At 38.3% G+C, this 26516-nt stretch overlaps 2 protein-coding genes across 2 annotated transcripts in view; one reads left to right on the forward strand and one right to left on the reverse strand.

The window, feature by feature from the left end:
- Positions 1–8888: 8888 nt before the first annotated feature.
- Positions 8889–10735, reverse strand: HSPB3 (heat shock protein family B (small) member 3). The gene has a single exon (XM_014259875.2). The coding sequence runs from the start codon at positions 10597–10599 to the stop codon at positions 10003–10005; it is 597 nt and encodes a 198-aa protein (XP_014115350.1). The 5' UTR covers positions 10600–10735; the 3' UTR covers positions 8889–10002.
- A 4757-nt stretch (positions 10736–15492) lies between these two features.
- ARL15 (ARF like GTPase 15) overlaps positions 15493–26516 on the forward strand; it is a 292380-nt gene continuing 281356 nt past the window's right edge. The window contains exon 1 of the mRNA XM_014259878.2: positions 15493–15513. The gene's annotated coding sequence lies outside the window, so the exon portion shown is untranslated. The remainder of the gene's footprint in view (positions 15514–26516) is intronic.

Consider the following 26516-nt stretch of genomic DNA (forward strand, 5'->3'; position numbering starts at 1 on the left):
CACAGTTTGTGATTTTTTGGGGGGTTTGCTATTTGTGGTATATCTGTAGATGGTGGTACTACTTCATCATAACTAGAGCTGAGTGTAGTTTTCTTAAACCATACAGATTGATAATAAATTTCACTTAATAGGAGAATAAACCATTTTTCTTCCATTTTTATGTCATCTCTGACAGGAAAGTCACTGTCCAAATGCCTGGCAGGGCTGCCACTAGAGGGCAGAAAATGATTTTAAACACAAAATTGTTTAAACATTTCACTTGCTAAAAGTAAAAAGCTAAAGGCAAGTAAAGACTTTGAACTATCAAATCAGTAAGAAAATGTAATAAATTTGACAAACATTATTCTAGTGGTATTTTTTGCAGTTTCTGAAAGATGGAATATTATTTTATTTAAAATGCTTTATAAAAACTTACTTGAAAACATAAAATGGAGAGAAATGAGGATAGTTTATAGTGTTCTGTAAACTGAAATTTAGGAAAAGATGCAGTGATACATAGAAGAAAACAAAATATATTTCAATCACAAGCATGACTTAAAAGTTGCTTTGCTTTTTTCAAACTAGGTTGTGTAAAACTAGAGATAATTCATCAGAGACACTGAGGTTTTTGCTTGGCCTTTGCAATATATATTGGCTATATCAGCCCCAGTCTGTGTAATAGGTGGCTGTTGCTCAGTTATTCTCCACTCTTCATTTAATATTACTTGGACTGACATTTCCTGTCTGAAGGGATAATGTTTCAAACCATCTAAGGATGCTGTCAGGATAAATCCATTGTGTATGCAGTTCTTTCATGCTGTAGCAGTGGTGATATGTGCTAGTAGACATTCTGACGGTGCTGAGTCTTTCCTGGTTATGGACCAATGGGCCCATGCCAACTGCCAGTCCCTTGGCACGCACACAGGGAGAATTTACCTGCTGAATAAAGACTGAGACAGCAAAATAGGATGAATGAGCCTGCTGTACTTTGTCCTGAGCTACGTAAGTCCTTGAGGGATAATCTCAATCTTACGTTTATCAGTCCAATACCTTTAGTGGTAACAAATACTTGATAAAAAGCAAGACTGAGAGTTAAGTGGGTAGCTGATGTTGAAGCCAGCATTATATCCATATACCGTATAAATATGGCATGAAAGTGGAGTTATCCCATTGATAAACCCATTGTATAGGATGAATAAGTAAGTCATAGTACAGTGAGAATGAAGAATTGAGCATTCATTAATTTCCCACATGCATATGGAAATGTGTCCCTGGACAGAGAAATTGCAGAGAGGACATCCTTAGCAGTCTCTGTGCTTGTGTTAACGCTGAGGTTTATCATGAGAAAATAAATGCTGATGGGTTCTAAAAAGCCAGAGGACTTGGGCTGAAGTTGGTCAATCCTGAAGTTGCTATGGTCAGTGCAGAAAGGTTGCAGAAGCTGGTTGCAGAGGGAAGAACTAGTCACTGGCAGCTTCTCAGTTACACCTGTCAATGGATCAGGGCGGATGAGCCTTGACACTACTTTATCAGTTTTTACTGTCCATCGTTGAATTTTATGAGAGTGACTTCTCAGTCTCAGCCTGGAAACCAGGACAAGTTCTCACTAACTTAGGCAACAGACCAATGTTGATGGCATTTTGACCATCAAAATATCTCTTGTTTTCTATGGGCTTGTGTTTAAGCTGATGCAGTGCATTCTTTATCAGGAGATTGTGTAATTTACATTAAGGTTAATTAATATTTGAGTGAGATTGTTGTTTTATCTTCAAGGAGAAAAATTTTGTTCATGTTGTTGCCTTGAGGACATGGACTACTCAAAGGATGGCCAAGGAGTTACTCATTTGTCTGTGTCAGCTCAAGTAATGGAGAGGTCTGAGAAGCTGAGTGATTGAAAATGACGCTATGTTACTCTGTTTCAACTTTTGTGTTTTGCTGGTCTTTGGAGAACAGAGGGGCCTGCAAATACCGAGGTGGTGTAGAGTGTTCTTGCTGTGCTTGCTTAGGGCTGTGTATTTTTGAGAAAGTGAATGGCATGAATTTCCTATCACAGGTAGCACAGCCTGGTGCTTCCTTGTTTTGAACATTTGTTTAGGAGAGAGCTTAGTGCAGAGACTTATTTGGCATCCCATACCATTAGTAAAATTTTAAGAGATTAAAGATTTAAGAGATTAAGAGATTATAATTTCCTAAGAGAAACAGTGTCAGAACCTGACTCTCTTTTTTCTGTATGCATTTAGAATGTTTATTGCTACCCATAAATACAGAATTGTGCTCATATAAACAGAATTATCCAAATTTAAAATACATTGTTATAAAAGGGCAAGTGAAAGTAGAAATTGAAAAAAATAAGGATTGGTAGCAAGCAATACCAATTGTTACAAGAAAAAGCTCAAAGTATATTAAAAATTACATAGTCAGTAGGAGGTCAGGACTTATTCAAAAAGAAACAGAATCTTAGCAATAGTTTAGTGAGTAGGACATGAAGATGGCAAAATTACCAGTGATGATACAGGTATCTATGAGGTACAAATGTATTAAATATTTGCAAAGTTATTCAATATGTGTTTCTGCTCTGTTCTGTTTTTCTGTGGAAAAATTATGCTTACAATTTTTCATGTTGGTGAATTCCTTTATGTTCTATTAGTAGCTAAGAAGGATGTTTAGTAGAAAGCATTATGCTTTTATATCTTTGTAAATCACAAAAACAGGATAGTAAACTGTCCCAAGAGCTGTCCAGAGAACTACTTATAGTTTTAGGATAAGACTATCACTGAACAAATCTCAGAGGACTAGGGAAAACCTGATATTTGTAGGCCATGATGATTATTGAACACTTGAACACTTGAACAACTTGAACAACTGATGGAGGGGTGTGATGAATTTTCCATCAACTGAAGTATTGAAATAAAGATTTGATCTCTTACTTAAATACGTTTCTTTTTCAAACATATTATAGGCTGGCTTCATGAGGAAATTAACAAGTGAGATAATGTGCATTCTGTTCAGGCTGTCACACTAGGGATCATCGCTGATCCTTCTGACCTTTAAATCTGGAATAAAATAAATCTGGAATAGAATAAATCTGGAAACCTTATCTGTCTCGATACTGTAGCCATTTCAGACTGCGGTTTCTAGAAGGTTTAAGTTAAGTACTGCTGTGGTTATTATGATAGGGTCTAGAGTTCATATTCCTTCACTTAGTTGTCTCATTGTCTCCTAATCTGTATCGAGTCTCTCAGTTTCATTCCGGGATCAAGTCCTGAGGCTCCATATATACATTAAGGGAGAGATTGTATTTATGGTGTGTCTTGTACAGTACATACTAATCATGCCACCAGTGCTTGGGTAATTGTGGTGAAGTTGCAAAATATAATTGAACTGCTATTAAAATGTGTACAGCTGTCACCAGAGCAGGTAGCTTATGAGTTTCTGTCTGCCTTGTAAGACTGAGTACAAGAATTATGTTTTTATTAGTCACACTTTGCTCTGAAAATCATCCCCCTTCATTAATTTTTCATTATAGCTGTGATCAATGGAATTGTTTTTAGTTAAGAGTTACTTACTTCAACCCAACATCCAAATTCCAAATTAGCTTATTCACAGACATGAGCCATGCCTGCTCTTCATGTTTATTCACTTCAGTGTGCTGCTGTGATGTCTGTGGAACAAATGACTCCCTTGTCCAGGCTGAGAGGAGAATGGTATATTCTGGAAAATGAGAAGTGGAACTAAAAATAAAGGAGTTAGTGCTACTAACTCCCATCTTACTTCTTGTGGGAAGTCAGACACACACAGAGAACTACTCATGTGATCCCTCTGGGTGTCTGAATCAGCTGCAGGAGCAGCTAGCTTCTACTCCTGGTACTGTGGTTGTAGAGGGAAAGGTTCCAGCCAGCCCTGGAGGCTGCACATTGGCACTTGAGTGAGGAAGTCTTGCTGGATCAAACCAACTCCGTGCAGACCCAATGAGAGGGACAACTGCACAGGTTAATTCGTTTATACTGATTCAGTAAGCCAGTTTGAATTGATGAGGACTTGACTAGAAATTTTGGGGTAGCTAGTTCAGGTAGGGCACTCCCACTTTCATCCCCATGTCATCCAACTCTGCTGAGAACAAATGAAACTTTTGGAGATTCTGACATGCTATCTGCTTACATGATGGAATGTAATTCATCAATTAATAGATAAGAAAATTGAAGAGATGTGCAATTGGAAAGAAATGTAGCTGATAATGGTAGCTGAAGATACTCTTTCAGCCTAGCATACCAAGGATTCAGTCCATGTATGTGTTCCTTTTCTATTAACAATCAAAAATATTTAAAGTAATTTTGAAATATCTTTCTCAGTCCCTAAAAATGCTTTTTTTACAAAAAAAAATAAAAAAAATTGCAGAAGGTTTAAGTATGTCTTCAAATGTCATATATATCTACTGGTTTTGACTTGGGATTGAGTGTATTTTCTTGACAGCGAAGGGGTTGTGGTGTGGATTTGCTGAAAACAGTGATGGTAACACAGGGATGTTTTAGCTCTCCCTGAGCAGTATTCACACCGTGTCAAGGCCTTTTCTGGTCATCACTGTGTCCCACCAGTGAGGAGGCTGGGAAGGGTTACAAGGAGTTGGGAGGAGACACAGCAGAGGGTGTTGCATCCAAGTGATTACAGGGATTTTCCATCCTACATGGCATTAAACTCAGCACATAAAGGCAGGGGAAGAAGGAGGAGGAAAGGGACATTTGGAATGATGGCATTTGTCTTCCCAGCTCACCATTATATGTATTGGAGGCCTGCTATCCTGGGGGTGGCTGAGCACCTGCCTACCCATGAAAAGTGGTCAATTAGTCCCTTTTGCTTTGCTTGTGCATGCAGTTTTTACCTTTCCTTCTAAGCTGTCTGTATTGCAACCTATGAGTACACTTTTACTCCTTCTATTCTCTCACCCACCCCAGAGCAGGGGAGTGACTGGGTGGCTGGGGCTCAGTTGGCAGCTGGCGTTAAACCATGATTATATATGTGTTGTAGTTAATTTTTTAAATTTTGTTAAGAATTTGTTAAAAACTTGTTGGTACATTCTTGTTTCCCCCTGTTGATTGTAATGGTTTAGCCCCAGTTGTCTGTTATACAAACCCCTCCCAGTTTTCCTGAATGTTCCTCATCAGTCACCTTTACCCTGCCCCATCTCCCCATCCATCACTGTAAACCCCACCTCTCCTTCCTGCTCCTTCCATGTACATCATCCCTTCCTCGATGTTATCCCTTCCTTGGTTGTTATGTTCCCGCCTTCTTTGTATCCCCATTGGTCCCTGACATTGTAACCTCCTCCCCTTACCCCTCCCTCCGTGAGCTCCAATTGGACCCTGGACTGTGCCTGCCCCTGAGATAAAAGCCAGTGCACAGAGGTGCTCAGGGCTCTCTTCGGTCCTGATTTCTCCCAGCCCAGACCCTTGTGCTTATCCCCTCCCTTGAATAAACCTGTTCCTGGGAAGTACAGCCGAGTGAGTCTCCTCCATCCTTTTGCCACCACCCATGACACCTGATTTGGCAGAGCCCAGCAGGATTCAGTGCTCTGAAGGTTCTGCAGTGGGATCGCCTTTCCCCTGCAGTTCCCCACTCCTGGTGACTGCCTGTGCCGGAGTGGCACCGTAGAGCTAGCCCAGAGCTCCGGTGCGGCCAAGAGCAGTGTCATGTATGTATATATATACATGTGTATTGCATATAATCTGAACCACATGGAGTGTTTTTCCTGCCATCCTGGCATCCTTGCCACCTCTGGTGGGCTTCCTTGCTCTCTGTGTGCCAAGGCCTACCTACCCTGGTTCTACAGTCTTCTGTCTCCTCTTCATGCACAGACCTGCTTCTTCTGTGCTATGTAGCAGAGCTTAGCAGTGGCATGCTTCATTACCAGTGCTCACTGCGGTCAGGGTCAGCCCAAAGCACAGTAAACACACCTAGGAGCATGACAGTGACTGCAGATTATTCTCTATTTGCGCCAATTCTGTTCGTGCACACTACTGCTATACATACTTTCCCTTGAAAAGGCTGGCATCAGCAGTATTACCATGTGGTGAAAGAGGGTTAAAAACCCTGCTTTTAAAGCAGATTGATGGGATTTGTGGTGAAAATGCAGCCCACCATGGCACAGACAGCAAAAATCTCCACTCTAGCACTAACCTGAATGGAGAGTCCTGAGCTGGAGTGCCATATTTCTCCTCTCTCTCTTTATGTCCAAGTCTTTTAATAAAAAGTAACTTTTCAGCCTGAGTACAGCAGTAGACAGTCTGAGCTTTCTGGACCTGAGCTGAGAGGACAGTACTTCTGGCTCCAGAGTTAGCATAAATGGGGCCAGCTTACTACTCCAATGTAGTGTACAGGTGTAACTCTTTAGACTTCTGTGTTCACAGTATAGGGCTATTGAGCTGCTGTCCCGTGGGTGAGAGGGGCCAGCCACTGTCTCTGGTGGTCGGCAAGACAGAGGTCTGCATGTCTTTCAAACAACAGAAGGCGTACCTAACATTTTCAGAAATATTTCTGCTCACTTTATAAACCAGTCTTGTACTTTTACTCAGATTAAAAAAGGATGTTTTGATTCCTGGCTATGAAGTAAGTATGAAATGTTAGACCTTCCCCTCTGGGTGGGAGTGTTGCCGCCATGACACCCCTGAGATTCCTCTTTTCCAGTGCTGCAGCAGAGTTGTTAATGAGTGACTGGTGGGTATCATGTCAGCTTTGGTTCACTGTATTACCAGTACTGGACACTGTAGAGACATCTCAAATGCCCTGAGTGCAGCAGAAACTATAAAAAGGCAGCAAGGCAATGAAAGGCATTTTTGAGCTTTTTGCCCACAAGAATCTTAGGGAAACTTATTTTTTTACCTTGTTTTCAGAAACTACTGCCATATTGATACATTTTAATCTCCATGAAGACATTTTTCACAGTGCTTAGATTCATGTATGAAATCATCTTTATCCATTTGGAGGAGCAGTTTGATCAATTACAAAGGTAATCCCTCACTGTTGGGAACTTGGTAAAGTTGAGAAGGCTTGGTAACACTTGGTCTGCAAGGCTTGCACAGGCTTATCGCTTATTCTGGGCTAGAATTTTATAGACAGCAAATTTCACGGTTCCTAATTTAACCACATCAGCATGTCTTAAGCTGTAGCTGTTCTGAAATCCTTTGCCCTTGATTAATATCTCAGTCTGCTGCCCATGAGCAATATTAGCGCCTTTCTATGTGACATTCACATTCAGTTCTAATCAGATTATAAAATATCATATGAAATATGTGAGAACAGCTCTTTCCAGATTATTCAGAAACAGTCTGCCAAGTTCTTTGAGGTTGTTCTGGTAAACACATAAAAACCATCCATCCAAGATCTTTTGATAAATCATCACTGAAAAAAAGGAGGGAAACATTTTCCTATACTGTTCTTAGTGCTAAAGTGCAGGAATTCAGTGGCAGGTTCATACTGCAATGTGGTCACTGTTACATGAACACTCGGGTTCCAGGTTAGGGGAAGTTCCCATTTACCAAGCAGCATGGATGTAGGCTTTTGTAAAGGTCTGTCTAAAAAAGAAGGTAAAATTTGGCTGGGTACATGTGTGTCATGTCTGGGTCAAGGTGTTCCAGTGATTTCTGACTGATGGCATTATGAGCAAGTACAAACTTGGGCACAGAATGGTGCAGAGAGACCTGCAATTCAGAACAGTCAGACATCACAATCTCCATCCAGTTTTGTGAGGCAGGCCTGTATACACAAGTAGGCCTGTGTGTAACTATGGCATTAATATATATAGAACAGATGATATGATTTTGGCTGTACGGTCTAATTCCTTGCCAAGTTTCCAGTAGCTTAACCATGATCTAATTTGAAATAATTAAATCAGTTATGTTCTTTTGGAACATCTTTCTTGTCTGTAGGGCTATGAATATCATCACTGCAATCATAGCTAGAACAGTTATTATAAAAACTTGTAAGTTTATAGTTTTATAGTAACTTGTACCTTAAATGGTAAAATTTACAAACCTCTCTGTAAACAAAAACTATCAAAGTAGATTGCTAACTTCTGATCCTGAACACTGTCCCAATAGTTGCGCCATAAGGTAGTGTAGAAACCACAGGTTTAAGCTTGTATAGCTTTTATAAATCTGGCCTGTAAAGGTTAAATCCAGACCTGTATCTAGAATTCAATTTCTTAAATCCATGTTACATCTTCTACCAGATTGCTGTATGATGAAGCTCCTAGACATAGAAATCTGGATTTGATATTCTATTTGATCTTAAACCAATATGCAAATTGAACACAGACAATATGAGGGAAAAGTGTGGGGTTGAGTGGAAATGCAGGCTTTATATTTGGTTTAATTTGTTAGAAAATATTACACTCTTGTCTTCTGGTATATTAAAAATATAATTGCATATGATGGAAATTTACAATTCAGACTTTATTGTGCCTTTCTTGCACAAATTTGCACAATTAATAGGTAAAATACAAGAATTGTGCTGCCCACTTTTCTAAAATAAATTGCTTCAAATACCTTGAAGTCTAAAAAACAAGTCTAATGTAAATCTTTGTAATAAATGGGTATGTGCAGACATATGAGTTTAGGATTTTCATTTGAAACTAAAATAACTCTCTAGCTTCAGCCAGTGAGAGCCCAGGTTTTGTTCATCATAATTTTCTTGTATTCTTAAAATTGTATTTGTATTCAGTTTCATTTGAATATGTTTTTGATTTGTCCAAACAGCAGATGGCTATGATGAAGTGTCTGTATTTAACTTGGCACTTTCCATTCTGCATTCCTTTACTATTCATAGCACATCAGTCATAGTTGTCTCCAGTACACATAAAAGGAGGCAATTCGACTTGCAGATGCAGTTACCCTCAAATGTGTGAGTATTTACAAACCCATAGCATTATTTCTTTTTAATATTGAGAAGACCACATACGGATATAGAAGGTGGTTATTTTTTCATCTCTGCCACTCTCATGAAATGTGAGACACTGGAACAGAAACTAAAGCTGTGTCTGCAGTGAGGAACCCCTGTATTTAAAATTAGATTTATGTAGAGCCTGTGTTCCTATGGGGAGAGGGGAATTACCATTGGCAGAAAAATTTGGCTCTTGAAGACAGAGTTGTGGGATTTCAGCCTAAATTGTCAAGCAACATGGACAATTAAATATTCATCTGATTAAATAACAAGACTACCTAAAATGTTTAAGAAAAAAGACATTTGTGTAAGGGCAATGCATTTTTATTGCTGAGGTTTCACAAAGAAGAATTTGGTGCTTTTGTAAGCAAAAATTTTTTCTTCAGTTGTTACATTAAACAAAACCAATTTTCTAAAATGTCTTGAAAGGTTTTCTTTCAAATTAGTTTGACAGAAGTATAATTTCTATCTGTTGTGTTTACAAGAAAATAAAATCAAGGAAATGAATTATTTTTTCTTATAGTTTAAAACATGCAACACACTTCTAAAATGTAACTTCTTGAGATTTTTTTGTTATAGAACCTTTAACTACGGAAATAGGGATTTTTCTCTTGATAGTGTCTTTCACTTTGTGTGCTTTTCCAGAGAGAAGAATTTAATCTCAAAAATTAGAAAACTGATTTTTTTTGATACATAAATTTCAATAATATTCACAGCTTGTCTGTTCCCTCTTCAGTGTTTATGACTATGTATGACAAATGCTTATTCCTTAGAAGTACAATTCTTGTTACTTAACTCAAAACTGTGCTCTATTTTCAATATGTTATCAAATAGATTTTTTTTTTCCTCCTGGAGAGACTAGCCCAAGTTTGCTACTGTTCAAACAGCCTGGGTTTTCAACCTATGTGTAGCTAGAGGCAAGCAGTATAACATTTCACATCAAACAGTAAACTCAGCATACAGAAGAATATATACAAAGAATTTCCTGTGCTTTAATAAATTCTGCTACATGCTTTCTACAGCATTGCATGACTGATATTATTTTGTTACAGTAAGAATGATTTTATCTCACCGATAACTACAGACATGGTTCTAATTCTTTTCCACTGAGTTCTTCATTTCAACAACCAAAATGCCATCGTGGCAGAAAAGTGCAGACAAGTCTTTGTTCTCCACTCCATCAGGTAATTTGTATTGTCTGATGAAACTTCTGGATATGAAACCATGTTCATCCATCCTGGGTCCGTGCTGAGCTTTAATCAGGAGCCAGCCTTCGAAAGTCTGGATAATGATATCTTCAGGGCGGAACTGCACAACGTCCAGCAAGACCCGAAAATGTGTGTTTTCCTCCTCTTGGCTGCTCTCCCCAGTCCCAGCCATGCTTTCTCTGGCACACCTTTGGTCATTCAGTGCAGTGGTAGCAGGCCCCGGCAAAGCATATAAAAGGTGGTTCAGTTTGTGTGCTTCCAGCTCTTGGTCAGCAAACTGCTCCTGGTAGCGTACAGGAGTTTCCACCCAGTGTCTTATGACAGCTTCTGCCATTGCTGAGGCAGAAGGATCAGCTGCTGCTCCTGCTGTGTCGGGAAGCTGCAGAGTCAGACTGAGCTCTTCCCAGCTGCGTGTCTTACCCACAGACCAGTCTATCCGTTGATGTAGCCTTTCACTTTTAGAACAGGCAGAGCTTAACATTTAATACAGTGTCCAGTGTTCCAGTGCTGTGAGACCTATTTCATCTTTTCTCCACTAACAATAGAGCACTATTTATAGCACTGCAGTCTTGAGTGGCTTCAACACATGCACAGCTTTCATACAGGAGTAGTGAAGGCAAAATTTTAAACCACATCTTACTGCAATATTGTGCTGTTTATAATTATGAATAATTAGTACACAAATAATGTGAATTATTTTTTTATTTAAATGGAAGTTCAATACCTTTGTTTTTCCAAGGGATATGTGGCAATAAATACAAACTCTGTATTTCTTCTAATTGAAATGGAGCTAGTGAGGGAAGAGGTTTAATTACCTTGGTAGCAGGAATTGAGCAGATTTCAGGTTAGCTAAACTGTAAAGTTAGCAAGGGCACTGGACACTTATGGAGAAGCTATGCATAGGTAAAATTTGAGCATGTCACTCCAGGACACCATGTTATTGGTGGGAAGAGGAAACCATCTCTGCCCACAAAGGGGGAGCCTGACGGGCTGAATCTGCAATTTTGGTGACCTACAAACACAGCAGAGACGTCTCCAGCATGTCAGGAGTCAGACACAAGAGTGCAGAGAGACTACAATGAAGCTCATGTTTCAGAGCTTCCAGAAGAGGGTAGATTTTCCCCCAGCAGCATAGTAAAGACAATTCTGAATCCTTAATGCTATCACATTGTCCCAGTAATCTTCATCTTCTGTTGCTTAACAACTTGAACCTGTGATTTCACCTACTGCATGTGTCTGCAAAGCAGGACTGATGACTTCTAAGGCTTTCTGAGGTGTAATTATGGAATCACAAAATGTTTGGGAATGGAAGTGACCTCTGATGATGGAAGAGATCATCTAGACCAACCCCCCTGTTAAATCAGATTCACCTAGAAGAGGTTGCACAGGATCACATGCAGGTGGCTTTCAAATACCTCCAGAGAAGGACCTTCTACAACCTCTGGCTTGTAATCTTGCTACTCTATGATTGCAGGGCAGATAATGCCTACAAAGGTCAACAGGTTTTTTTTAGCAAGAGCTAAGAGAAAAGTGCAATAAAGAGGGAAAATAATTTCTAAATGTTAGTATGTTTGCTAGAAAATTGCTTTAGCTGAGCTTGGTAATGTAAAGCAGAATGTGTTACGGCAACTGATGGTGAGGATTTTTTTATTTGATTTGTTTGTGTAGGAACAGTTGCTCTAGTGCTAGAAATAATCAAGTAAGATACTTTTATTCCTTCTTGTTTAGCTATTGTTGTTCAGATTTCTATCTCTCTCCTGTCCTTAGATGTTCCACTACCATAGTTAATATGCGATCTTTGGTTGCTAATGGAGTATTGAAGAAAGAGGTAATTAAACTTTGATACTTATCAGATATTGATTTCTTTATTGCATTAATAGCAGGGCAGGATTACCAGATGTATGTGTAATTAAAGCTTTAAGGCTGACATCTTATTTTAAACTTAGAAAGGTTGCATTGGAAGGTAATGAAATTTTCAAAAGTTCAAGATAACTTACATTAATGACCAACTGTTTAATTTAGTATTGTGAGAGACGAGTATTGTGAGTAAGGAGAGTTAGGCTACTTTATTTAACTATTGGCTCTTCTCCTGTAAACTGTCCTCCAGAAATAATTTAAAAATGCAATTCTGCATGCATGACTGACTAAAATAGTGATAAAACCAACCTTGAGCACTGCCTGTTATCTGTTCTGAAGCTGTTTTCTCTTTTGCTAGCAAATGATTCACTTGATGAAGAAAATTTAACCCTAAAGTGAAGCAGTATGCCTGGCTGTTTGTGATATTATGCTTTTACGGATTTTACTGAAAGCTATTGCTGTCCCTAATTAATTCTGTGATGATAGCCTGACTTATTTTACTTCAGTTTTGTGCTTCATTAATAAATGTACTGTACAAGAATATCACTTTTAAATTTCGTTTCATTTATTCCCATTATCTCTGGAAATAGATACACTTGCCCATAGTTGCACTTCAAATGAAAACAGAAGTCACCATCTCACTGCAAGTCACACTGGGACAGCTGTATCTATTCCCAGGAACAGCTGTGTTAGTCTTTCAAATGACTGTGTTAAGCATACTTGAAACTGTCTGGTTTAATTAGCACAAAAGATGCTTTGAATGCACTAAATTCATATTGTATGTAAAATGCTGCAGAAGGTTATAGAATCTCTTTCTACTCTGTAGGACAAGAAATTAAAAAGTCTGTGATAATGAAGCCAAGAAGCCTATTTCTGCTTTCCTGTCCTGCCCTCTCCTCTGTTCAGTCCCTTCTCTCAGTTTGTCACCTGTGGGCTCACGAATTAGCACAGTGCTTCTTATCTCTTTGTTACCAACATGGGGAATATGCCAAGTGGAACACGCAAACATCCTTCATTTTCGGCTTTCAAATTTAAACACGGCTGCAGTGCTGCAACACTGAGGTACCTCTGATGCTCAGGTGCTGTACTCTTCATATACCTATAGGATTCGCTCCAGCAATACGTTTTAATAACAATTGGTTGCCGTGGTATTTTTAAACCTTCGCAGCTGATCCGACAGCAGCAGGACCGATGTTCTACATCATCAGCTCTGTGCCTCAGGTTTTGTTTCCGATTTTACCGTGCCCGCGAAGGCCTCCGTGTTGCACAGCGGGTAGGAGCCCGCCGGCTGCCCTGGGAAAGCACTGCAGAGCTGTTCTTCCGAAGCAGCAGCTGGGCAGCCCACGCCGTCCCCTCGCTGTGTGTTCCCGGTGTCCGTCTCTCCCGGTTTTCCAGGGCGGCGCCGGGATGCACGGGCACGGCGGGCCGGGAGCGCGCAGCGGCGGCTCCGCGGGGCACAGCGACATCTCCTGGCCAGGCCGGGCAGCGGGGGCAGCGCGGGGACAGCACCGCCACCCGCCTGCCCCCGCCCGGCCGCGCCCCAGTGCGGCAGGACGCCCGAGAGAAAAGCCATAAACTCTTTCACACTGATACTGACTCCTTCCTCAGTATTTTGGAAGGTGGTGGCAGAATAATTACTTGATTCACGTCCTGGGCTGCATCCAAAGCAGCTTGGCCTGCAGGTCGAGAGAGGGTGTTCTGCCCTTCTGCCTGCAGTGCACCGTGCAGCTCTGAGGCCCTCAGTATGAAAAGGGCACACAGCTGTTGGAGTGGGTCCAGAGGAGGGACAGCAAGATGATCACAGGGCTGGAGAACCTCTCCTCTAGAGACAGCGGGGCTTTTTCATCCTGGAGAAGAGAAGCCTCCAGGGACACCTTATTGTGGCTTTCCAGTACGTAAAGCAGGCTTACAAGAGAGCTGTGAGGGATTATTGACAAGGACATGTAGTCACAGAACAAGAGGGAATGGCTTTAAACTGAGAGAGCAGGTTGTGAAACACTGGAACAGGTTGCCCTGAGAAGTTGTGGATGCCTCATCCCTGGAAGTGTTCAAGGCAGACTGGATGGAGCTTTGAGCAATCTGATCTAGTGGGTGTCATCCCTGCCTATGGCAGGCAGCTTAGAACTAGATGATTTTTAATGTTTCTTTTAACCCAAACCTTTCTATGATTCTGTGATGCTATTAAATATATAAAGTAGGCATCCTGGTAAAGCTGTATTTTAAACTGCAAAAATCTAAGGTGCAAAGAATCATGAGAGTAACACATTTTTGATGTTTTTCTTAAATAAATCCAGGTTCATCCTGCTTGACACAACTTTAAAATAGCAGATTTCCCTGTCGCAATCCTCTGTGCACTTGAATCCCCAAAGAGAAATTTTTATTTCAACTACCATTGAAATTCAGTAACTGCTGAAAGGGGAAAAATGTGAAAAGGCTGGCAGGCTGAATTGATCAAGAACTCTTACAGTAGAAGCTAACAGGCTAAATTCACATTAGGGCCATGTAATTATCCAAATGAATCTAGATGAAGCACTGCAGTTACTTTTACCAAAGCACCCAGGGATGCCACTCATGATCTACTTCACATGTCATTCAGAAGAGATATTGTCACTTCAGACTTTGCAATACATATGGAATGAAAGAAAAAGTAGAACTTCCTGGGTTTTACCAGTGCTCTGTTATGCCCAATAGGGAAATACAAGCTTTGTAATGGTACTAAAGAGCTAGACAGTAAAATAAAATGTATGTGATAATGTAACATGGGGTCATACATATGAAAATTCCATGGTAAAGAGCTATTTTCCATATGGTATTTAATATATTTGTTAAGAGTGAGAAAATTACCATATCTTACTTACATTGCTTTGAATCCATTGCTCTTTAAAGCTATGAGCTGTCTTTTTAGCTGGATTGTTAGATCTGGATCTGTATAAGCACTGAAATAATCAGCAATGTGACCACAAGTCCCGCAAGTGCCTAATCAGCAGATACTAAGTGTTCTGTTTTCAATAAATATTGAGGGAATTTTTTTTTTTTTGTAATGTCTCATTCCAATCACATGGTGTTTATATTGGTCAGTGAATCACAACATAACTCTTTCTGCAGCAAGACTTCATGCTGTGTTATAAAAATTCTTGCAAGTAGTAAAGACTGTGTTGTTACATACTGAAGGGAGACTTCTGTGGGTCATGTCCTTCAAAACCTGGAAAAGGCTGGATCTGCTCAGCCTCTTGGAAAATCTCTCCAGGGCACTGATGGTCTCTTGTAACTTATGGGCCTCTTAAGAAGTGGAAAACTAATCTCAGCTTTTGCACTAAGAATCAAGTGTATGCTCATTTGTTAGGAGGTATTGTAAGAAATATAAGTAATCATGGAATGGACTACCATTTTGACACATTGCAACCACCATTACAAGGTTTTTTTTTTTTTTTTGACATGTTGAGCAGATAAAGGATGAAGATGAAGCAGATGAAGGTTGACAGGACCACAGCAGCTGCTGTTGGAGCAACTTTACAGAACAGTGAAGGAATGAAATACAGTATGTATAATAATGATTTTAAAATTTCACATTACTATAAAAGTTACTTTAAAGTGGTGTCATGCAAATCTTTACACAAATTTACTTTGTTATTCACATGGCTTGTTTTTAAACATTTGTGTGTGTGCTACAGGCAAATGCAACTCTGCCTCACAAATTCTTGAGGAATTCCTATAGAAAGGAAACATTTTAGAGTGATAATAATCTGTTCAGTTCTTGGAGACAAAACAGTAGAGAGGAAATGAACAATTACAAGAGAATAATGTGCCTTAGGAGGTCGAAAGCTCTGCTTTGCTATTGAAAGTCAGGATCCAAAGCACTCTTGCTCTAGAAACAGCCCTTTCATCAGTTAAAAATCAACTAGTGTTCCAAGAAATATGCCAATTTTCAGGTTTCATCCTCTTCTGCCTCACTGAAGGTTTTACTTAAGACTTGATAGAAATAACTCAATGAAGTGCAGTAAGACTTGTGTATTTATTTTGGACCTGTTAAAATTTTATAGCTAGTGCTGACATGCACATTTAAGATGTGAAACCCCTATCCATGGGGACATCTTCAGCTGTGCATGTTTTCATGTAAAAATAATACAAGTACTGGAAATCTCACCTAGGAAGATCTGGAAGTAGCAAAATTTATGCTGTTTAAAATAATGTATTGTCTAGGTCCTACATTACATATAAAACATGCTAACTTGTAATTTGCACAAAACACCCATTATCTCCTTTTGGGTTTTTTTTAGGTTTGTTTGTTTCTTTTTCCTATGAACAAAGTGAAGGTATGTGGTATACTGATCCTCTGGATGTATTTGTCAAAGTAATTGCTTACCAGAAAATAACTGAACTTTCTAAATGAATTTTGAGATTTAAGAAGTTCTGTGTTCAAAGAATCCATAAAAACTCAGCCAAGAACTCATTGAGGCTGAGTATCAACATGTTGGTCTGGAAGGTGACCAGACCTTGATCTAGCTGCTGATCCTAGGGTAGAGGTACTTCATCCAGAAAGTCTTTAAAAAGAAACTGCTGGCATTTGTGAAGGATTTACAGGAAGAGTTTGCTGTGGTTAATGAACAATTCCTTTCTGGAAAGACTTAAATAAGCTGTTTGATATCAATGTACCCTGGGAATTAAGTACTGTGTCAAGCATCTTTAGCTGACAAGAAACAGCTGGTGACTGATTGGGTAAGTAATGAGAGTGGAAGACTTACCCCAAAATCTCAAATTTAGGGTGACTGATAGGGAACAGATGGTGTCTCAATGCTATTGTCTTCACATGGTGACTTAGTGGATAATATGAAATTCCAGTCTTAGAAAGAAAGCAAGTAATTCATTGGCAAAAATACTGTCTCACCTTGCTTCTTCACATGGTGAAAGCCAACCAAAATGTTCTTCTATATTAGAACTGTTACTTCCTTTAGTGTTGGAATTAGAACAATAGTCTCATATTGTCCTAATTTCCTGACTTTGGAAATGCCAGAAAGGCTGCAGAGGTGGTAAAATATGCTGCTAGAAATCCTTTTCTGTAGATAGTTTCACTTAACTATGAGGAACAAAATCTTGTATATAAACTGTATCATCTTTACTGGACTTGCACTTAAGTGTGTATCAGTTCAGAATTTACATCATTAATCTTAACACTATCATCCATGCTACTTCTGAAATTACATTTTCTTTCCTGGTATAAGTTCATCTCAGAAGACAGAACTTGGCCAGACTTTTTTTTAAGATTACCAATTAATTTACTCTGAACCTTGATTTACATAGATAGGTACATTATTCCGTATATGTGAGTCATGAATGCTTTAAAGAGTGTTAGGTCTGAAATTTAGAGCTCTTTTTCTCCTCTCTCTTATTTGCCCTTCTCTTTATACATGTCAGAATTTGAAAAAATCTAAAAATGTTTTCTGGCCTGCTTTGTAAATTTGCTTATTTGCAAAGACCCCATGCCACATATGTTGGAAAAAAATGGAGATTTGTTTTTCTTCCTAAAATAGCCTTTGTATCATATAAAATACTGGCAGAATCTCACTCAGCCTTTGCCATGCCTTCTAAGCGAAGGTCTCTGTACATGTAAACATTTATTTAACATGACCAGAAACCTGGTTAGTAGGTAAGGTAGCACTTTCTCTCCATTACTACTTTCCTCCCAATACATATTTGTCAATACAGCTATTTTTATAACACAGATCAGAACTGCTGTGAAAATCTGTTGTTTGTATGTTGTTCTACTGAAGGTCAGAAGATCCTTAAACTTTATTTTGCTAAGGTTTATGTTTACATAGCATGCTTTGCAAGAAATAAAATGTTTGTAGTGAGATCATGAGAGAACAATAATATTTATAAAGGCAGATTTAACTCACATATTATAGAAACCATTTTATTTTCACAGTAGAAGCTCTTTCTTCCGTATTAATCTTTGCAGTACTAAGGAGGTAAATTAAGTCTGTGCAGGCTACTGGGATAGTTCTGTAGTCAAAAATTAGCAATTAGCAATTAGTAATTAGTACAACTATACTTGAATGTGATTACTTATTCTTGGAGAGAAGTTTTAAAAAATTATTCATGTATTTACTGGGCATAAGTGTTTATTTAGCTATTCCATATAGTTTGGGGTCAGCTAAAGCTACTTACAAATAGCAGACTATGGACTCTTATAAATTGAAGAGGGGCTTCTTTGTGCAGGGATAAACAAAGCCACAGGAAAATAATTAAGAAAAGCTAATCATGAACAAAACCACCGAGGTGGCTTTGACATGCAATCAAAGGACTTAGAATTGTTGACATTTTGTTATCAATTCAAAATATACTCAGTTTTACAAAGAGAGTGACTGATGGATGAATAAAGAAGGTGGATGTAGAATGAAAAACAAAATGTTCTAAACACAAGGAAATTTGTTTATTAGTGTACAAGCAAGCTGTCATTCAGCAAACTGTACTGAGCGATAGTAGCTAAAGGCAACTGGATGTTGAATAATTTGTGGTTATCTGTCCAATTCGTCAACTCCCTACTCTCACTGCTATTCCCAGAACATTCACTGAGGATATCAGCAAAGTAAAGGCTGCAGGATTAAATCTTATTCTAACAAAAATCCTGGACAGAAAGAACTACCAGACAGTTTCAGATAGACTCCAAGCTGTCTCACCACTATTCATTTTCTACCACTGCTGGAATTTTGCTGTGGAAACAAATAGCAAAGAAAACAATAACAGGATTAAGAACAATGACAGACTATTAAATCACATACCAGTGGTTCACAGCCTATGGCATTTTTTTTCCACTGGTGCAATGTTAGATTTTTTTTGGCAATTTTTTTTTTTTTTAATGTACAATGTTTTTGGGTTAAGAACATGACCTACTGGAGGAAGGGATGCTTTCTAGTTCCTCCCTACTTTGATATAGTTTTAGATTGTTTTTCATTTAGTTCTCCCACCTCAATCTGTGTAGTTTGGAGACAGGCCCCTTTTCTGCTCAGGAACAAGAGTCAGGGCCAAATCAGATGCCAAATCATTCTTCATTCTTCCTTTGTATAGCGAGCCATAGAGAGCAGTTAGCCATGAGTGAGCAAACAATAGCAATGAGTTCGTCTATGAACTATAATTTTGTGAGGCCTAACACGCACAGACTGCAGCACAATAGAGATTTGGGACCAATACACAAACAACTAGTAATTCTCTAATCTAAGGTCTAGTCTAGAACCATAGGAAACCAGCATCCTAAGTTTAGGTACTTAAATAGTGCAAGAGGCCTCTGCTATTTTGAGAAATCAAATACAGTTTCCTGTTCCTATTGTTCCCAAAGTCAAAAATGCATCCTGTTGATACCATAAAAAGACACTAAATAATTCTGCAATCAGGAAAAGCGTGTTTTAGTTATTCTACTGCTGCAGTTCTACACTCTAATTATGTAGAATTGTGATGTCAATATTTTTTTCTTAGTAGTTAAATTTATTTAGTCTTTAAAGCCACTTTACATACTCTGATAATAATTTTAATTTCCTGATTGATTTAATTTAATTTAAATTGAATGTCACACATTGATTTCACATGTGTATTTATTTTTATCCACATCCACGTGTGAAGCAAGCATTTAGACAACTAGGTAATGTGGTAACAGAACATGCCTGCTACACACCAATTACATGTCAGGTGCATGAGCACTTGCAAAATTCAGTCCCATTTGAGCAGACAAAAAGCTATTAGGGCCTTCCAAAATGTAGTTGCTGTCATCACTCACCTCCAATAGCTTGTTACCCTTTATGTTCCCATCTCCTATGTGGGTCGGTTCATTAGGAGTTGTCTTTCCATCTCCAAACTAGCTGGCATATGAGGCTGCCACATGTCAGCTCTGCCTTTTGTACCAACTAATATGGAGTTGATCGCCTGCATGTTTGAAAAAATTGGCCTGATGCCTTGTGTTACTGGATACAAAAGCCTGCAGTTATTGCCTCCAGATGTGGAGAGAAAGGCTAGCAGAAAATACCTGCTCCGTTAGCCTACACTTTGTTCCACTACAGCAGGTCTGAGCTGGAATGTCAAGACCTACAGCAGTGTTAGGCAGTCGGAGCTGTACTTCCAGGAAATATTTAAAGTGGTCTGGCCAGTAGCTACTTGATATTAAATATTACAGAATACCTTCTGGTTTGTATTAGGTACCCAAAATCAATAGATTCTTTGACCTTTATCTTTCTGTGCCTCATTCCTGCTTATGAAAGAAAGCAATAATAATCTGTCATTTTAGTGGATTGTTGTGAAAATGAACTGATTAGTATAATAGAATCATAGAATCTTAGAAACATAGTATCTGTGAATAAGCTAGTTTCAGATTATGTGAGAAAAAAAAGGAAAATATTTCTGTCCTCAGAATTTGTCAAGTAGTGAGTGAAAAACATAAGAAAAACATAAGGCCACATGCAGCAATAATTCTTTGCTAAAAAGTAAAGAAGAAGGAAGATTTAATTCTGACTGATATAGTAGTCAAGTGGAAAATATACAGTAGAGTTATATAATTGGACAGCACATTATAATATAAAGGCAGCTGTAGGCTGAAATAAACATGCACAGGAAATCTGAAATTTAGGATTTTCTTCCCAAGTGTTTAAAAAATTTACTGCACTACAGTCACAATTGTTAGGTTTCAGTTCCTCTTCTTTGTTTTTCAGCATGAGGCACAATTTTCTATAAGAATGTGAGATATGCAGAAAGATAGAATCACATTTGGAAATTAATTCAGATAGTAATGCACAGTTTTCAAAAGTGAAGTTAGATCTGACTACACTGTGACTTCTGTCTGCTCCTCTTCTTTGAGAATTATGAGTCAGCTTATGTGGTACAATGAAACCTCTTGGCACTTCCCTGTCTAGAGACTGAATCTATTGGGTGTTTTCTGCCCACTGTCCCAGCAGAGATACAGCAGAACTTGCCCATCTGCAGCAGAATGATATTAGGAAATGTAGGCAGGATTTGGTAGGATCTGGGTTAAAATGTTTAAATTGGAAGTCTATTTATATACCACAGAATTTATTGGGATTTTTATAAATATCTGTTTGTATCCAGTAGTATGTCTTAGTCTTCTGAAAGACAGCCATTAAAACAGTGAGGGTGTGAAAAGCATTACTTTTGCCTACAGCTCAGTTCTAAGAAAGTGCATTAATGCATGCTGAACTGCTGAGCAGGGTGAAAAGGGTTAGTGATCAACACTAACAAGAATCATTTGCTCTAAGCACAAATAGACAGTGCTTTTTGCTCACAATATAAACAGCTTTACTTGAAAGAGGCCCCCAGTATGTGGATAATTTAGTACCATTACTTATGGGTTTTTATGTGTTCAGAATAAAAGCAATATTTGGCTTTAATTCTCTGAGTAAGTATGAACAGAATTACTTGTTAATGAATTTACAAATTGACCTCTATTTTATTCTTAAACCATCAACACAGAAGCAAGGAATCAAATTTCATGTTAGTTACACAGAAAAATAGTTTGTTGTTTAGCCAGGACTGTAAAAATCTTGTATGATCCAGATCTATCCACCTCCTTCATGGTGACATAAACCAGAAATAAAATACAACAGGTACTCCTTCTCACATATTCTTCAGATGGGTTAAAGGCAAAGAGCCTATACTTTGGCTTCTGGCCTCTCCCTCAATGGGAAAATCTAAAATAGGTTAATTAGAGTCAAACAGTCCTGTAAAGCATGCTTTGGACTTGCTTCAAGAGCTGAAATCTATAGTTACAACACAAAATACTTAGCCCTTAAAGAGCTTCTACATATCCTTACCATATTTCAACCTGTTTTCCTGATTTGAGATACCGTTTGGCTAAGAGAACCATTAGCATCTTTGAAACTGTGATTCACAGAATTTTTCTGTGTGGGAAAAGACTCACAAGAATCATCAAGTCAAACTCTTAGCTGGACTAAGAAGCCATGGGTTGAAATAGTCCATAACACAGATTGAATCCACAACCTAGGTGTTAATAGCACTATTCTCTAGATAACTGAACCAATCTCAGGGTCATTACTTACATTTCTTCACGGCACAGCTTCTTGCCAGGTTTTTCCATCCTCAAGGCTATTGGAAGGATGATCAAAAGACAAAGTTTATTCCTAACTAAGAATTATTCAAGATGGACTCAGAATATTCACACCCTTGTCTTATTTTCCCTCTCCTTTAGAGTTGTAATTGCATGAAGGATAGATGAAAGAATTGCACTGAAGTGGCTGAATTTACATGCTATCTTTAGACCCTCATCCTGGAAACACATAAGAACATGAGAAAAAGGGGCAGTGTTATTGCAAAGTTCCCACTCACACAGTAAACTGCCTGAATGGAAATGAATTTCCAAGTATGTATGCTCTGTTGTATTTATTCCCATACTTTTGTCTTAATGCAGCTAAGCTTGGATACACAGGACTGTTCCTTGGTATGTCTGCAGCATTGTTTGTGTTGATCAGATGATTATCATTAACTGGTTTTGTTACTGACAGGATAGGTTTATAATCCAGCTGCCAAGACATTAGAAGGCTGGACTTTGGTTAGGGCACTGCCTGAGGAGGTAAGAAATCCAATTTGGTTCTTGTTTCCAAGGCAAATTTTTCTCTTTCTGGAAAATCACAGACATTTATTCCACTTTCAAGGAGTGCAGGAAGACATACCAGCATCATAGTCCTGTTTAGATTATCACTATTTTTTGGAGAAACAGTATCTTCTAATACACATGTGCAAAAACTTACACAAAATGTCATATGAAGCTTTCAGGGGAAAAAGAGCAAATGAGGAGGATCAAGATTGTAAGTATGAAGGTGTACCACTAGTGACAAAGAAGAAATTGAGTTTAATGTGAACATACCTTTAACATTCCTGATGAAACCAAAGAACAACTTGTTGACTCAGGGATCAGAGACAGACTTAATGGAAGGGGTAAACCTTCCCAGCTGCCCTACTGTGGCACCATATATCTCACTTGCTAGTGAGTGGCTGCTGGGGCATCATTATAGCACATCTGATATAACAGGGATACAGCAAGTAGAGAGTGGGTATACTTAGTAATTAAAGTTTGTCAAAGGGTTACATTTGAATAAAAATGAAGTTTTCAGCAGATTTACCATTTGTTGCTGTTGGTAAAGTAAATATAACTGTATTGTCCTCTACAAGGCTATTGCTTTTGTTTTACTCACTTGTAGAACATTATTTTGCAAAGAAAATACAAAAAGTGCCTATTCATGAACTTATCATACTATAGTACTATTAATGTATTTTGTTTATGAAAAGCTTTTACAGGATGAAATTACTTGAGTTCAATTTAAAATTAACAACTGTACACTCAACTTCCAGCCCTCTCTTGGGCAAAGTTCATATTGAAATTGAATTTTGCATTTCTTTGGACTGAAAAGGAGCAAAGGGACAAAAGGATTAAATATTTACTTTTAATAATATCTACACTGTAGAAAGACTAAAAAAAAATAAGCCTCAGCCACTAGCTGGACATTAATAGGAAAAAATGTTGCAGTGAAAGTAAGAGAGAGATAAGTGACTCTGTATGCTAATGTGTAAAACCACATATGTGAAAAATGTACAACAAAGAATTGTGTTTTACCCAAGATTACCATTAGCGTAGTTGCTATAACACTGCGATTATCTCTCTTAACTATATACTTGCAGTTTCCTGTAAATAATAACATGGAATTCTAGTCAGTCATTTAGAGTTTGTATAAAATAAGGAGACTATAAAATGAGCATTCTGCCTATTCTTAGTCTGTAATTACATTTTACTATAAGGTATATGGAATTAGTTCCATTCCTGAGTCTCTTCAAAACTTAATGCATGTTTAACAATACAGACCTTTGCACAAAGTCTGTCAGCAGGCAGTCTTATCCTAACAGAAATCTAGTCACACATTTCTTCACCAATCCCAAAGCTGGTTAGTAGAGCCTGAGAAGTGAGTGGCAGTAATGAGGAATGCTGAGAGATACCCTGATTCACAGCAACTTTCTTCTGCCTGTGAACAGGATAGCTCTTTCAGGGTTCCTTACTGATATTTAAAATGAAATATTTGGCACCTCTGTTGTCCCTTTTAATTCCTTTAGTTGGAAAATACAAAGTAAGTTTTATAATGCATTAATTCTGTAGTTTTAAATACAGTAACTAATTATGGTTATCTCAGAAAAAAACAGTTAATACCGACCTAATCTTGCCTGTACTAAGTGCAAGTTCACATTTACTGTAATTGTCAATTAACATCTCTACCCACTTGGTACCTCTTCCCAGGAAAAAAAGCAAGACAGAAGAGCACATAATCTCTCTCTGAACTGAATCCTTTCCTGTCAGTGACTGTCTTCTGTTCTCCAGGGCACAGGAGCACTCGGTCCTTTGTTAAATGGCAATGGCCCTTACTCCATACTTTTAATGGACAAATGCTTAGATAGCTTTTACACCCTTAAAAAGATTAAATTTCTTAGTTAATATACTAGGAAGTTAAAACTGACTTTGCCTTTAGCTGTTTTCTACACCTAATTTTATACAGCCCAATAAGCAGAATTAAATTTTTTAAATAGATTATTTCTGTCCAGCTGGTCCAGTCAAAAATGTCTTGTTCTTGCCAACCCATATTTTTCTCCAAACGATTCTGTGCATCTTACTTTACTATTTTTCATTGTTTGGGAGGGAAAGAAACATTTCTCAGAAGTTTTATTCTACAAGGAGGAATAAAAAAGAACACAAACCATTTATATATTGTTATAAGTTTTAGTAACTCACTGAGGTATCTTAAAAGTACAAGTGTACAACTACCACCAGCATCCAAAAAGCTCTATAAAAGGTACCAGTGGACATTAGAGACTTCCTTGACCTTCTTTCAGATACCCAAGAGAAAACAGAACTTGCTAACAAACCATTCAGTTGTTATTCATGGAAATCAGCTGAAATCTGTGGAGGCTTTTCTCACCAATTCCAGTGGGAATTGGGAAGTTTCACCTCCAGGCACCACCAAAGTAAACAATAGTGTTTGTAACCTGTTTTGCAAGATCTCCTGGGGCTTCATTTTTCTATAATCCCACCCCTTTCCACAGACCTGACTTTTTCCAGTCATCCTTTTCCCGCTGAAATGTCCTAAAGCCAATTCCAGTTCTTCTTTCCCTGCTTTCAGTCAGTTCTAAGGAATGAAACTCTCAAATACACTTGTTGAGCATTGCCACTTCTCCACTACAGCAGAATTCAATATTGTGTCTTTTCCATTTATTGCAAATCAATCTTGACCTTCTAAGACTTTATAAAATCCTCTTGCTGACCCCTTCCAGGTGTCTGTTCTGGTCTAAGGGGCCAAATTTTAATTCTATTCCTCCGATGGAATTCTGTAAGACAAAGGATTTAAGCAAGCAGAATCCCACTGTTATATCTCACTTTATCCCAATTCTTGTTGCCACTTCCCTGTGCTTAAAGGAATCAGAAGCCATGCTGTGTGTTGTTATAATCTTGGATGGTAGCTTCCAGTCATTCGGGAAAAGTATTACTGGAAGTATCTTCCAGGCTGGGAACAAGATACATGTCAGAGAGAGACATGTCAGAGCAATGATATTTCAGGGTCAGCTGCCCATGTCCAAAAACATGGTGTCTTGCTTTCTCTCACTAAAAGATCTTCCATGCAGAAAATAACAGAGTCAGATCTTGTCATGCTAATTCAGCCTAAATTCAAAGATAAAATATGAACTCCAAAAACACACAGGCTACAAAAACACATCTTTTGATCAATGTGCTAGTTATGAGACAAGTATTTATATCACCAAATTTCGTTTTAGATTTGATTGGATAAACACATCTAAGCTACTTCACTTGTTTGCTTCACATTTCCCTCTTGGCCATGGATTAGGTATGCTGGGTAGCCAGAATTCAAGAGCTAGATTTTCCTTTCAAGTCTGCCTAGCTGTAGAAATGATGCATGTAGAATGCATCAGACCTATGAAAATCCAGTTCAATTACCAAGAAAACTTCTGAACAAAATACCCTTTACATGAAAGTCAGGTAGCCAGTGTCTTGCTTCTATTGAGAAAAGTGAATTAGTGACATGAATTAGGTCTTCAAATCAAGTATGGCATCTTTGTAAAGATGCATATAGGCTTTTCTACTTTTTCTGAGGCAAAGTTCCAGCCATCCAGAGAGCACTCTTGCTATAATCATAAAGATTATGCTGAAGAGGTAAATATTATTTATGTTTTTTAAAGTAGATTTCTGCCTGTGACTTCAGAATGGGCAATCATTCTCGTTATGAAGATCATCCATTTTGCAGAGGGTTCCTTTCTTATTTCCATTCACACTAATAGAACAGCTTCTTAAAAATCTGTGATACAAAACAAAAAGTGAAAAATTGACCTGTGGATTTCTAAGATAAAGCTGAAATAAGCAAAAAAAATTAGTAAGGACCTATTTAATATCTACTTCTATAAAAATTGTCAGTAGACCTTTGGGATGTGCTTTAAAGAAAAAAAGAGCTCCTAAGGATATGTTGCACATCAAAA

This window comes from Pseudopodoces humilis, chromosome 4, assembly GCF_049639895.1.
Source record: "Pseudopodoces humilis isolate 2021_Gansu_Grassland_sample_001 chromosome 4, ASM4963989v1, whole genome shotgun sequence".
NCBI classification, from domain to species: Eukaryota; Metazoa; Chordata; class Aves; order Passeriformes; family Paridae; genus Pseudopodoces; species Pseudopodoces humilis.